Below are 13,456 nucleotides of genomic sequence, written 5' to 3'. Positions count from 1 at the left end.
AAGGAAAACAAATGCTTATCAATTAGAGATGTCCAAGAGAGGGACAGAGTGGAGGAGCAATTTCCAGGGGGATTCCTTTGCGATGCGTGTTGGCCCAGTTGAGCAGTGTGGTGATTGTGTGGATGCACTTAATGTAGTGATTTGTCCTAAGCTAAGTTCCAGGGATCGTGTCTCATCCGAACAGCTTCTCTACTCTTGTACTGGTCTAAGCCTCTGCACATGGGAGGTAATTAAAAGTGTTCAAAGTGTTCATCACTGCTGTTGATTTTCTTCCAGTAAAACGGAAGTGTTTTAGAAAGGCTGTTATCATGTAATCAAAATACAGGTTGTTTGAGCTGCAGGCTTTCCCTTCCCCCACCCCCACCTGCTCATTTCTACCCTTCAATTCGAGTGGTATTTTCCAAGCCACAGACTCTGAATTGATCTCTTGCTGGTCAAAGGTGGGCTGGATTGTTGCTAGTTCCTGCTTAGGTTACCTGACAAAGGAAGGTGTGCATCTGTTAATTATGATTCCAGTCCTCCTCTGCTTCAGCGCCTGCAGCAGAGCACTAAATCCCGATCTTATCTGAGGCTTTTGGAGTCCCACAGATCAGGATATCAGCATCTGTTTCACTTCCTGGGCCTCCACTCCACCTACAGAAGGAATTTCTGCTGATTCTCCCCTAATCCCTGTCCTGGCCCCTTTATGCATCTCATTTAACTCCAACTGGTTTGTGGTTGAAGCTGGTGGGAGTGCAAAGAGCATTCTTGTTTTTCTCTTCATACTAAGATTTGGAAAATGGACTTTTGACATTGCAACATCAGACTAAGCTTGGAAAGACTGTAATAAGTTAAAAATGAAGAACTATGTGCCTGGCTAAAGGCAAGCTAGTCTCTGAGTATTTATAAATCCAGACAGTCATTTAAAATACTAGTGAAATTTGAATTTCAGAGTTCATCTTTCTAAACGTATAAAGCATCTCAGCTTGACAGAAACCCAGAAATGCTTTCTCTTCCTCTTTCTCTCTAAGGGGAAAACTGTCCTATAACTGTGAGGTTTAATGCCCATGGAAGCTTGTAGTTGCATCTCTCACGGTTTGAAAACTTTGTCTGAAGGGGATAGAAAAGTAAACTTCATATAAGTTTTCCAACTAAAAGGAGAAAACAGAAGGCACAAACACCATGACTTGGTGGCCTGTTCCTTTCATTTTCATTGAATTCTAGATCTGGAAGAAACCATAGGCTACATAGTACTCCCATACATAGGCTACATAGGCTACGGCTCTTTTTAGAGGAAAAATCACCCTCTATAGTGACCTCTCCAGGAAATGGGCATCTTGCTTCAACTTGAACACCTTCAATGAGAGGAAAGTCACTTGCTAAGGAGTTAGCCCCTTCTATTCATTCTTAGACTAATCCTTAGCATTTTTATTCTTATAAGGACCCCCAAAGCTATCTTATTGTCATCCCTTGTTCAGAGTTCAAATAGAAAAATAGTAACTGTGCTTTCAAATGCCAGCCTTTCTACTTGGAGAAGTATTGTGTTACCTCTGACTTTTCTTCTCCAAATCAAACATCCTTTTTAGGAAAGGGTTAACTCTGGCCTTGGAGAGAGGGGGTGAATGGGAAGCACAACTTACTTTGGACATCTGAGCTCTGCTTTAATAAGATATTCCAGGTGGTCAGAGGGTAATCCTAAAATAGCCTGGATTCTTAATTGCTTTTTAAAGTCAGGCTCTCTTGTCTCTCGGGAAAGACAGCTCTAAGGAATACTGATCTAGCTCCTGAGACTCTCAGAGGTATGGGGAGAATGTTGTAGGGGAGGAGGGGGAAGAGTTTGGGGGGTGTTATTTTTAAATCACAGTAAAGATCAAGAACTGGAAAAACATTTAAAGTTACATGACTGGTAGATTTACTGCCAGCAGAAATCTCAATAGTCTGGTCCAGCTTCTTAGAAATCATCGTTCAGAAAGGTGGAGTGACTTGTCCATAGTCATGAAGGAAAGTGCATTAAAGAGCTGAGATTGAAACCCAGGGCCACTAGGCCCAGCACTCTTTCCATTATACCAAGCTGTTTTTCTGGGGGAAAGATATTAAAGCAAGGACTCCCCCTTTATCACCCTTTTCACACCTTTGGAAAGTTAACACAATTAAGTTTTTTAAGATTCTCCTGCCAGACCCTTTCCAGAGCTAGATCTTGACTTCCTTTAGAGCTATGGAATTAGCTTTATTATTATCAGACAAGCACTGAATTGTGAATCCATACATTCTTTTCTACCAAAGGCTTCCTGGGTGAACCTTTTCTTAGTTTTCCTGTTTTGATCAGCATCTTTTCCCAAGGCTCTGAACCTAAAGTTATGATTTATTCTTCCCTGTTCTTCATCCTCCTTCCTTCAGAATGCTTCATCTCCTTTTCTTTTCCCTGTTGTCCAGATGATAACCTTTTTTCGGACTACCCTCCTGATTAGTATCACTGTCCTCCTTCCTCTTCCTCCTACCACCACAAAATCTACCAGCCCCACCACATTCATTTTTCAATAGCAGTTATTTCACCCCGTCATCTATACATACCTCTTCCTTTAGAAATCTCCATAGTACTCCCAGTTTCCCCCAAACACTAGTGTCCTGGTGAACGTGCCATGTTTTTCTCCAATTCAAGCTTACTCATTGAGTCCTGTCCATCCTTAGCCCCTCCACCCTCAAATGATAACCCAAGCCCACCCCAAGAAGAAGCTGCTGTGGCTCTTGAGCTCTCAGCATCTGTGCCCTCTTCTAGAACACGGGATAGTAGACTTCTCAGAGGCCATCCATTCCAGTTTCTGACTGAGTGGGAATTTCCTCAACAATAGGTTCATCCATTTGAGATTCAGAGTTCTCTCTCCCTTTCCCTTTCCCTCTCCCTCTTCCCCCCCCCTTCCCTCCTTCTCCCTTTCCCCCTCTCTCTCCTTCTCTCTCTCCTCTCTCTTTTTTTTTTTTTTTTGGTCAAGATAACACAGGGCTTAGCATTTGAAAATCTGAGTTCTACACCAGATCTGTTCATTCCTTTTTGTGTAACTTTGAGTGTGTCATCCTCTTCTCATCTATACAGTGAGACAAACAAAGGACATTCCTTCATTTCCTCTCCAACATTCTGTAATTCTGTGAATAAGGTGTACGTAAAATTGAAATCTTTGAAATAAGGCATAAAAATTCTAGAAAAACAATTTTAAAAATAATACATTTTATTGATAGTTTTGGTATTTAAATTACCTAAATTGTTCCCAGTATCTTTTCCCCTCCCTGTTCCCAGAGAGCTATTCCTTAAAGACTTAAAAAAAAAATTTTTTTTTAAAGAGGAGGAAGCAGGGAAAATCAGAATCAGTCAGTACATTGAAGAAATGAAAATATTTGCAGTGTTGTGCCATTGTGTGAAGGGCTTAGAAGAGCTGTTTTCTCTTCCTTGGGCTGGGCTGTTTCGAGGGCTTTTGTGGCATTTATATTTTCACTCGCTGCACAGTGTGAGTTCTTTGTAGTAACATTACTGTCACCCCGACAGCTCTATTGTTTTCACTGCTCTTCCTCACTTCGTGCAGGTTTTCCAGGCTTAGAAGACTGGTTTTAATCAGGAGCCTTATTCTCCTTGAGGATTCTCTTGACTAACTGTAGAAACAACCGTTTGTACTTGTCATGTGTACTTTAAACACATTTCTAACATGGCTTCTCAAACCGGGCCTCTCCTTGCTTGGTCGGGGTGGGGTGGGGGGAAGGGGGGGAGGAAGCATTGATTTCTCCAGTTCTGGCCGCTAATACAGAAACATTCTCCCAGCTGGTGCAATGGAATAATTGGACTTTCTTCCAGCAAAGTGAATTTCCCCACCTCCCCCGTAAAGCACAGTCTCATGATTTCATTCTCCCCAGACAAGAGTATTTGTCTTGTTGGAGTCTGGCAGAGGGGATTAAGGTTGGGTGATGCCGAGGTAGCTCTTGACCACTAGTCTTTCTTCACTAATGTTTGAGTAAGAACCTTATTCCTGAAAGAATCTAGAAATTCAAAGAGCATTCCGGAATTGTAAATAAAAGAAACTGGCCTCCTCTGGATCTGGCCTGAGATCCACGGCCCTTCTGGTTTCTAGTGAAGAGGGCTGACCAAGGGTCATTCATTCGCCTTTCTCCATTGGGGCTTTGAGATTCTCACTCACAGCTCTCTGCTTGGTTTGAATATTTATTTTGTGGGGAAAGCTGTTGATTCTGACTCCTTTCAGAATACATAGAGTTTGCCCAAAATCATCCATGCACGAGTGTGCACACACACACACACACACACACTTTCCTTTGCCACAAAGCCTTTTTTTTTTCTCCCTGAACCACTTTGGAAAACAGTTCATATCTCTCTAAAAAAAATAACTCTTAGTGGCAGTTGAGCTGAATGGGAATACAGAAGCCAGGCCCAAGTGCAGCTGGGGCCTGGGTAGGTATTTAGTGACAAACTGTCAGTTTCCTGTGGACCCCTGGTGAGATCAAAGATTTAGGAAGGGAGTTCTCAGGGAGGAAAGACTGAAGGGGTTGTAAATGGCAATAAGAGACCAGTCGGTGCTGTTATTGGCTTCCCTCGTGCATTTCTAGGGTAATTCAATACTGTTGCTGACAGTGCATCAAAGACTCTTCCCTGGACAGGTTATACCTTGTGCTTAGTGGCCAATTCGGCTACACTCTCCTTTTAGACCCCTTGATCTTTAACATGTCCAGAGTCTCCTTTAGGTTGCTTTTTCCAGCAGCCTGAGAGCAAGAAATTTTACTTCCTCTGCCTCCTCCACTACCCACCCACCTCAGTCAGGCACATTATTTAGCATTTTTCTGAGTCTGTAACTTTCCTGTAATAGAACCTGCACCTCAGCCCCTGTCATGGATTCCTCTTGCTTGTAAATCTGCATTGCATAAGTGGACCAGCTCTTGTAAAAGTTGATCAGGGTGAAGAGCCAAGTGAATACTTGCTAAAACCAGTCATCCAGAAGTGTGGGGGAGGGATGGGTAACAGTCCTAGAGAAGCTTGGGTGGTGAGAGGATCCCAAGCCTTGTCTTTGCTCTCGGATGTCACTATTAATCCTGTCCTAGAAAATAGCAGATATTTCACCTAGAGTCAAAATTGATCCATCTATCTAGTCACCTGTGAAGAAGTTATCCCCTTCCCCTCCAGGCAGCTTCCACTCTCTAACCACAAAATTGATACAGGGTGAGGATTTTCCCATTATTTGCATTGATGGTATTTGGAATTTTATAATGGAATTTTATAACACTATAGTGTTAGGCTGTCAGCTGTCCATAGCTGTGAGCAATTACTCATCCATTTTACTCTAAGCAAGTAGAGGGCTGTTTTTACATTTTCTGGATGGGGCAAACTGTGAGGCCCCACCTCCCATTTCTTTGCAGTTGTTCTCTGGGTTTTGATAGACTGATTCCTAGAGCTTATGGCATTTCAGATCACAATCTCATCGCTAAACAGATTTTTAAGGCCCACAAGCAATTTTTTTTTTTTTAGCTTTTTATTTTCAAAATACATGCATAGTTTTCAACATTCACTTCTGCAAAACCTTTTATTCCAAAACTTTTTCTCCCTCTCTTCTCTCCAACCCCTTCCTCCCCCAGACAGCAAGTAATCCAATAAAACAATTGGCTCTTAGTGACATATAACCAGGGACAAGACCCATTTAACAACTGAGGCCATTTTAGGCTTGGGTGGAGGGGGGGAAGCTATTGACTCTTGAGGGTGCAAGTGTCCCCCCCCCCCCCCCCCCCCCCCCCCCCCCCCCCCCCACCCACCCCGTAGGATCTTTCCTTTCTTTCCCTCCTCTGCCAATCCCTTTCACAAAGGCATACAGCTCTCAGTCACACGTGAATGTTTGTTTTTATACCCAGTCTCCTGCTGTTGAAAGCTAGGTAGAAATATTCCAGTTTGTGTGTTCTGGCCCCTCAACCCAGCAGAGTATTAAATGGTTTTTAAGTGGGCATTTTAGAGCAGCTGGAAGTTACTGTAATTAGCAAAAAGCTGTTTTAATCTCTCTCAGTGACAGCTACACAGAAGAATTCTCCTGTGGACAAAACCAGCGTTCAGATCTCTTGCTAGAGTGAGTTAGGAATTGACCGGCCATAATAAACAGCTGACATAGGAGAAACTGCAGTAATCCCCCATTAAATGTCTCTCAGCTGACGGGCTCACGGGGTAATTGACTTTCCAGCAGGAATTACCAGCTCAACCGAAATTACTGGGCACCCGAGCAGCCCCCTGCCCTCCTGTGAAAGGAGCACCGCGCACCCGCTTTTGCTGATGCGAGTTGTCTTTATTATTCATTGTATTTGTTACTACCAGATGACACCAGAATGCTGGGATGAGGGGTGTTTTGGGGTGTCTTCTTGCTTAGTAATTGTCTTTGCTGAGCCGCTAGTGCTACAGTGCGGCTTATCCGTGGGCCTGGCCAACCTGATGAGTGTGGTCAGCACTGACTGAGCGTTGAGGCACATGCCCTCGGCTGGTAAGGTCAGGGGACCAGGCCCTCGAGCACATTTCATTCTAGTAAGGGTGGTGTTTGGGGGACTTTCTGTCTCACCACCATTCCCCTGCCAGACTCTCAATCAGTCTCTGTCTCTCTCTCTCTCTCTCTCTCTCTCTCTCTCTCTCTCTCTCTCTATATATACTGATTCAGTCATTGAATATATATATATATATATATATATATATATTCACTTTCTTTAAGGAGGCTATGCTGAGAAAGTCACTGAGGCAGAGCCAGGTTCTACTGAAATAAAATCTGAATGCCTGTTTAACATCTTTTTCTTCTCACTTCTCACCTCATGTACCCAGTCTATTGTCAAACCATGTTTCTATCTTTCTGCCCTTCATTCACATGGATGCTCTCAGCTTCAGGCCCTTTTCTCCTTCACTTGGACTTTTATATTATAAATAGCCTTCTAATTAATTAGACATCCCAAGCTTCCCCCAGTCATACGTCCTTTTCAAAGCTGCTAAAATTGTTTCCCAGCAGTGGAGATCAGGCTTTGCACCCTTCCTTCCCCCTACTGGGCAAACTCCAATGGCTCCCTGTTTTCTCCAGAATAAAATATAAAGTATAGTCTGCCTAGGATTCAAAGCTCTTTACAACCCAACTTTCCCCTGTATTCTTACACATTTATTCCCTCTGGAGTAGTCATATGGAGTTCAGCCCTATGGGCTTACTTGTTATTCCTCACACATGACACCATTCCGTGTCTTTTGACTGGCTGTGTCCATGACTGGAGTTCTTTCTCTTCTAACCTCTGCCTCTTAGAATCCCTGATTCCTTTAAAACTGTGCTCAAGCACCACCAACTGCAGAAGGCTTTTTCTGACTATGTTCTTCCCATCCCCAGCTGCTAGTTCTTTCCTCCCAAGGTTACCCTGGGCTCTTTATTATCACTTTATCTAGATATTTTCTCCTCCATTAGAATGTAAGCTTTTTGAGGACGGTATTTTTTTGTTTTGTGTTTGTTTTTTCTTGGTGTCTGTAGGACACAGTACTTGACACATAGCAAGCACTTATTAACTGATGTGGTATTTATATTGGGGTTGTGGGTCTGATCCTGCTTATGGGATATTTAGCTTCTCCCAGAAAATTCTGCTTCTTAAATACAGATTTTATTAGAGGCATCAGCAGCAGTCTTTTTTTTCCCCAGTTAATTTTTAATTTTCTCTAGTTGCACATAAAAAACAATATTTTTTGATTATATACATACAATTTTTTAAAAAAACATATTTCCTTACGAATCATGTTGGGACAGAAAAGTCAACAAAAGAGAAAACCTATGAGAGAAAAAAAACAGAAGAAAAAGGAAAAAAAAGTGAACATGGCATATGTTGAATTCCATTCAGCCTCCTTACTACTCTCTCTGGATGGGGAATGGCATTTTCCATCCAAAGTTTATTGGGATTGCCTTGGATCACTAAACTGCTGAGAAGAACCAAGCCTTTCATAGTTGATCATAGCACAATCTTGTTATTACTGTGTACAGTGTAGTCCTGGTTCTGCTTGTTTCGCTCAGCATCAGTTTGTGTAAACCTTTCTAGGCCTTTCTAAACTCAGCTTGTTCATCATTTTTTATAGAACAATAATATATCATTACTTTTGCATACCATAACTTATTCAGCCATTCTCCAATTGATGGGCACCTACTCATTTCCCAATTCTTTGCCCCATACACAAAGATGTCGATCTCACTTTCTCTCCCAGAGCCATTGAAATTACAGGGCAGTGGCATAGTGTACCTCAGTCTCGTCACAGACGAAGCAAAGCCCAGGTTGCTTGGGCACTCCACTGGAAAACTCTTTGCCTGGGACTAAGAGTATTCCATTGAACCGTTCAAGACTATTCCAGATCTGGCTCTTCAACCAGTTCCTGTCTGGCTCACATTTCTCTCTTTTCTTTAAAAATAGCATGAGAGATCGTATCAGCTTCTTTGCTAAATGTCAGTAAAAGAACATGTCTAACATCCTGATCGGCTAGTCTAGAACGCCATGAAAAATGGAGGCAGTGGTGGCCAGCACCATCTGTTCTAATTATCCCGGGCTGGTTCTTTTTGAGTGCTCACTTTTCTAGATGGATTTGATTTTTTAAAATCAGCCAGATGCTCTCATACCGGGGCCTCCCTTCTCCTAGGCATCAGCTCTCAGCCCAGAGAGCAGTCTTCTTCTGGTAGAGAAATGAGAAGCAAAATAAACATGAAACCTCCCTGTTTTGTCTCACTGAGTTCAGAGTTCTCCTCATCTCATCTCCCCTAAGCATCGATCCTGCCCCTTCTTTGATTATCAGCATTTTAAATAATAGAAACAAAATTACCTCTATTTAGTTTTCTTTCAACTGCAACGAACAGTTTGCACAGTAAATAGCATATGGATTTTAGCCCTACAGGTCACAAACAGATGATTGAAAAATGTAACCACCGTCTATTTAAATACTGACTGTTTGAAGGATAGATCACAACCCCTGAAATAGCCAGTGGTTTTTCCCTTCAATAACCATTCTGCTTCTGTGGCCGCTTCCATGATTCCCTCTTTTTTCTCTGTAAGTGTCCCCTGGGGTCTCTTTTCCTCCTTTGCAGATACATTGTAGCCTCCTCCGTCAGGTCCACTGTAATAACCCTGAATTTCTGTATCCTCTACTTCCACATCTTCTTCTGGATGAATTGAATTTGTTAATTGATCACATCAACTAATAATGCAGTTTTACTTTCCCTGTCCTTTTAACAATGATATCTATAGATATGTATCACATTGGAAGGTGCTTCAGAGTGATTTGTTCTCAATACTGAGAAGGAATCCACTCCCTGGTAGTTGGCTAGACAGCTTCAACTTAGCTTTGAAATGATCTCGAGACAACTCTTTCTTACTTTTGGACAGCTTAGCATTAGAAACATTTTCTTTTTAATGGAAGGAAATTGATGCTCCGTAGTATCAACTCTTGTGTTCTCTGAGGCTAAGTAGAGTGAGTCTTATGCCTTTTCGACATCAGTAGCCCTTCAGAACTCTGAGGACAACTATCTTGTCTCCCTGTAATATTCTTTTCATCTCTAGTTCCTTCATCTTTTCTTTCAGTGGCCCAGCCTGTCAACTTTCTGGTTGACTTCCTTTAGCCTTATTCCATCTTATCAAAGACCTTCCTAAAGTTTGGTGCCCAGGACAGAACCAGAACAGCAGCTGTGGGTCTGTGATGCCCTGTCTTCAGGATAACCAGTACACTGCCTGAGATCCTGGTTTGGGGGCTGCCACAGCACTCTGTTGATTCAGCTCAAACTAGTACTTGATCAAAACCCAGGGCTTTGGAGGTTTTGTTTTGGTTTGGTTTTTTTATTTTTTTTTTTTTAATTTTTTTAAAGCATTTTATTACCCAATTCCTGGAAAGATAGTTTTCAACATTCAGTCTTGCAAAATCTGTGTTCCAACTTTTTCTCCCTTCTCCCCTCTCATAGAGAGCAATCCAGTATAGGAAACCTGGCTTTTTTGGTCATCAGCTTTTATCTATTTGTGTCTTTTTTATCCAATACCCGTGTGCTTGGATCTTTTCAACCCAAGTATGCCATTTTACAATTGTCTGTTTTAAACATCAGCCTATTAAATTTAGCCCGAGGCGTTTTTAGAGCTTCCAAGCCTCCCTTTGTTACATCAGCTGTTTTCTTACTATTTAGTTGAGAGTGACAAATGGCTTTTCTGAATTATAGCTATTTTAATTAAATTAAACTTTTCACTTTAGCAGCAAAGACCACTCTCTTCTTTTAGGTAATGTCACCAGAAACTTCGTACTTCCTAGAAATCTGGGATCCTGATTTGATCCTGAAGTCTGACAGACCCAGTTTGAAGAGAGATGCCAGTTCCAGGTTCCTTTTATCCCTCTTGCCTTTTCTTTCCCATCTTTGCTCATTTACAGAGCTGGGTAGGAGGCCAAAGTGTATATTTCCTCCCTTTCCACCTATGATGATAGTATTATTGTGATGGTGATGGGGAGAAGTACTTGAAGATGTCTGACTTCTCCCATACATTTCTCCACCATTTCTTGCCTTTGTCTTTGAGAAGCCCCAAGCCCTTTGAAGAAGTCACCTATTACTGCACCATCCCACTGCATTCTTTTCACCTTACTCCTTCCTATTTTTTTTTTTAAATCATGTGATGAAAAATAAAATGACCTCAATATCAGACTTGAATGAAGGACTATTTGTTTTGATTGTTTTCTGACCAGTATTTCACATCCAGAATAATTGAATTGCAAATCTTTTTATCCTCATCTTAAATTATACCCTAGACCACTTGCTTATTTTTCCTTCCCTTTTCCTCCCTTTCCCCTTGTAAACTTTTTTCCTCTTTGTTCCTTTACAGAATGGTGGCTTGACCTGGAGTGATGATACTGATGGAGGACGGGGAAGAGAGATCTCTCGAGATTTTGCTAAGGTCTGTACTATTTTGTATGGTGGCAAAAATCCTTGGGTTTAGAAAAGGAAGTTTATTTTCATAGATAGTTTCTCTAGTATCTCTCCTAATTCTCTGAGGATAAGGGTAGGAGTGGATCATGATTCCTATTTAGGAGAATAGGTAACTTTTTGTATCTATGGATTATTTCACCAATAGGATGACATTTGACATCATTTTTTTTTTCCTTGGGGTGGGGTTTGCAGTTGTATGAATTGGACAATGACCCCGAACGGAAAGAATTCCTGGATGACCTTTTCATCTTCATGCAGAAGAGGGGTGAGTACTCATATATTTTGCCCAGCCTTCTTCCAGTCAGAGCTCCAAAGACCCTACTTGAAGGTCTTACTGATCAAATCTGGGTGTAGGAGCAAAACCAGCCACCAGAATGCTAGAAGAGGAGTTCTGGAGGCATCTGGGTGGAATGGTCATACAGAGCCTTCCCTGGCTCAGTTTTTACTCCAATTAACTGGTCCCAAGAGCCATTCAAAATCCAACGTTACCTCCATTTTATCATCCCAGCTGCTCTGGTGTTCATTCCAACTTTTGCCAGGGCCAGCAGCAGGGTCTCTCTTATATCCTGGAGAGTGAGAAAAGTAAATGGAAGAATAAGAGCCCCTTAGGATTTGTAGCAAAGACCTGAAATAATCCCATGGGAAAGAGGCCAAGCCTCTTCTCTTTTCTCAAATGGGTCTTTGATCCTTATTTCCATTATCTTGGTTAGCACATTGTTACAGTTCAGTTGTGAAATGTGCCAGACTCTCCCTGATTCTTTCTTCCTCCTTGCTCTCCATCCCTCCCCACCCCCTGCCACTAGGGACCATTGCGTGACTGCGCCTTATGTGTTTCCTTCCTGCTTTACATCCTGTTATAGGAGCTGGGTCACTAACAAGGTCAGCTCTCAGGAAACATGGGCAGGAATCATGAACTCCATACTGTAGAGCTTCTCAGTTCCCCTCGCACTGTCATCCTCAGGGGCTCAAAGCCACAGGAAAGACTGGTGCCAACTGTGTTTCTTCGCAGCCCCTGTTTCAGTTCATACATCAGCCCTTTTGTGGACAGAGGATTCAACATTTCCTGAAAACAATTAAGATATTCTGGTTTAGCCTGGACTAAGCTGTGTTGGCCACCCTCCCCAGCCAGCGACCCAGAGCCACTCTGTTCCCCATCTTTTTGCTTACAGGGGCCTTAACAACTGCCTAGCTAGTACGTGTGTGACTACAGAATTGTTCAGGAGGGCATTTGAATGCTTCGAGCCCATTTCTCCCAGCCATCAATTTCTACAAAGACAGGTCTAGGAAGGCTAACTGGTTTACACATATAACTGTTATCTGGAGCTACACATGTCAGCATAAGTGAAGAAAGAGGGCTATAATCCTGAAAATGTATGTGACTGCCAGTAGAAAACCTGCTTACCCGGGGAGAGAGAGAAATCCACTTAATACTTTGGTCTCTCCTTCCAATTACCTTTTAATTATTTACAAGCTCCACAAGCCCAGCTGGTGCAAGCCAGGAGCTGATCCTGGCTCGGAGGGGCTGCCATAGCAATATAGATTTTAATCAGCAGTGTATTTCCACTGTTTTATTTTCTTCTTTATTGCTGTGCTCATTTCCCAGAAGGATTTTAAAGGGAAATGGAAGAGTGGTATTGGGCCTGCCAAGCCAGAAAAACAGTCAAGTTAGCCTTACTGGGCTACAGAGCAGCTAAGTGGGGAGACGGGAGACCTTTGTCGTGGGGGCCTGGCTTGAGCTAGTTGTCTCCTCATCAGAAGGCATCAGTGAAGAGGGAGGATTGGAGTTTGCTGGGTTTCAGCTATCACTTGGCAGACAAAGTTAAGCTATTTGGGTTTAGTTTAGTCAGATTCTGTGATTCTGAGGGAGATAGTGAACCTGTGGGAGCTGTTCAAGAAAAGTGGGCCTGCTGGGAGGGCAGACAGGAGAAAACACTGGCACAAAAAGCCAGGAGGCAGAGTATTGAGGCAAGGAAGGTGGGGGGCACAGGCATTATCCTGAGAAGCTCAGCTCCCTTGGGAGGCCTCCGGTAACTCTCCCAGACAAGTAACATAATCTCCGCATCTGAACTTTATCTGTACAAGGCATATGGAACTTGGCCAACGAGGCAAGAGATTATTCTGTTCTGCAGGGCCCTGCCTTTGACCAGGTGGGGATGTGCCCCCACCAGCCAGCCCAGTGCCAACCTGAGAGTGGCTGGCACAGTGCTGCGGGACCCAGGGCAAGGCATCTGATGGCGCTCCCTGCCTAGCTCTGTCCTCCGCTCCTGCCCCGCTGCGGCCTTCACGTTGATGTTGTCTCCAGCACTAATCTCACAGGCCCTCGGTATCTTCTATTTGTTGGGTATCAGATGAGAAAGTGTTATCTAGAATCCTTGTCAGAAGCCTCGTATAAACGGGAGCTCTCATTTCCAAGGGCAGCACGGCTGTATGGGAAAATCCGTAAGGCTTGGATTCTGATCTGACCCATGTCACCTACTCGCCGCTTGAAAGTGGGCAAGGTT

At 43.0% G+C, this 13,456-nt stretch overlaps 1 protein-coding gene across 1 annotated transcript in view; it reads left to right on the top strand.

Annotated features, from left to right (window-relative positions):
* The window catches only part of ARID3B (AT-rich interaction domain 3B), a 49,598-nt gene that overhangs the window by 16,515 nt on the left and 19,627 nt on the right, over positions 1-13,456 (top strand). The window contains exons 3-4 of the mRNA XM_031956617.1: positions 10,852-10,923; positions 11,148-11,220. Of these exons, the coding sequence (XP_031812477.1) occupies positions 10,852-10,923; positions 11,148-11,220 (145 nt within the window). The remainder of the gene's footprint in view (positions 1-10,851; positions 10,924-11,147; positions 11,221-13,456) is intronic.

This window comes from Sarcophilus harrisii, chromosome 2 (genome assembly GCF_902635505.1).
Source record: "Sarcophilus harrisii chromosome 2, mSarHar1.11, whole genome shotgun sequence".
Classification (NCBI taxonomy): domain Eukaryota; kingdom Metazoa; phylum Chordata; class Mammalia; order Dasyuromorphia; family Dasyuridae; genus Sarcophilus; species Sarcophilus harrisii.
Note: the sequence above shows the minus strand (reverse complement) of the source record. Positions and strands in the feature narration are given on the sequence as shown.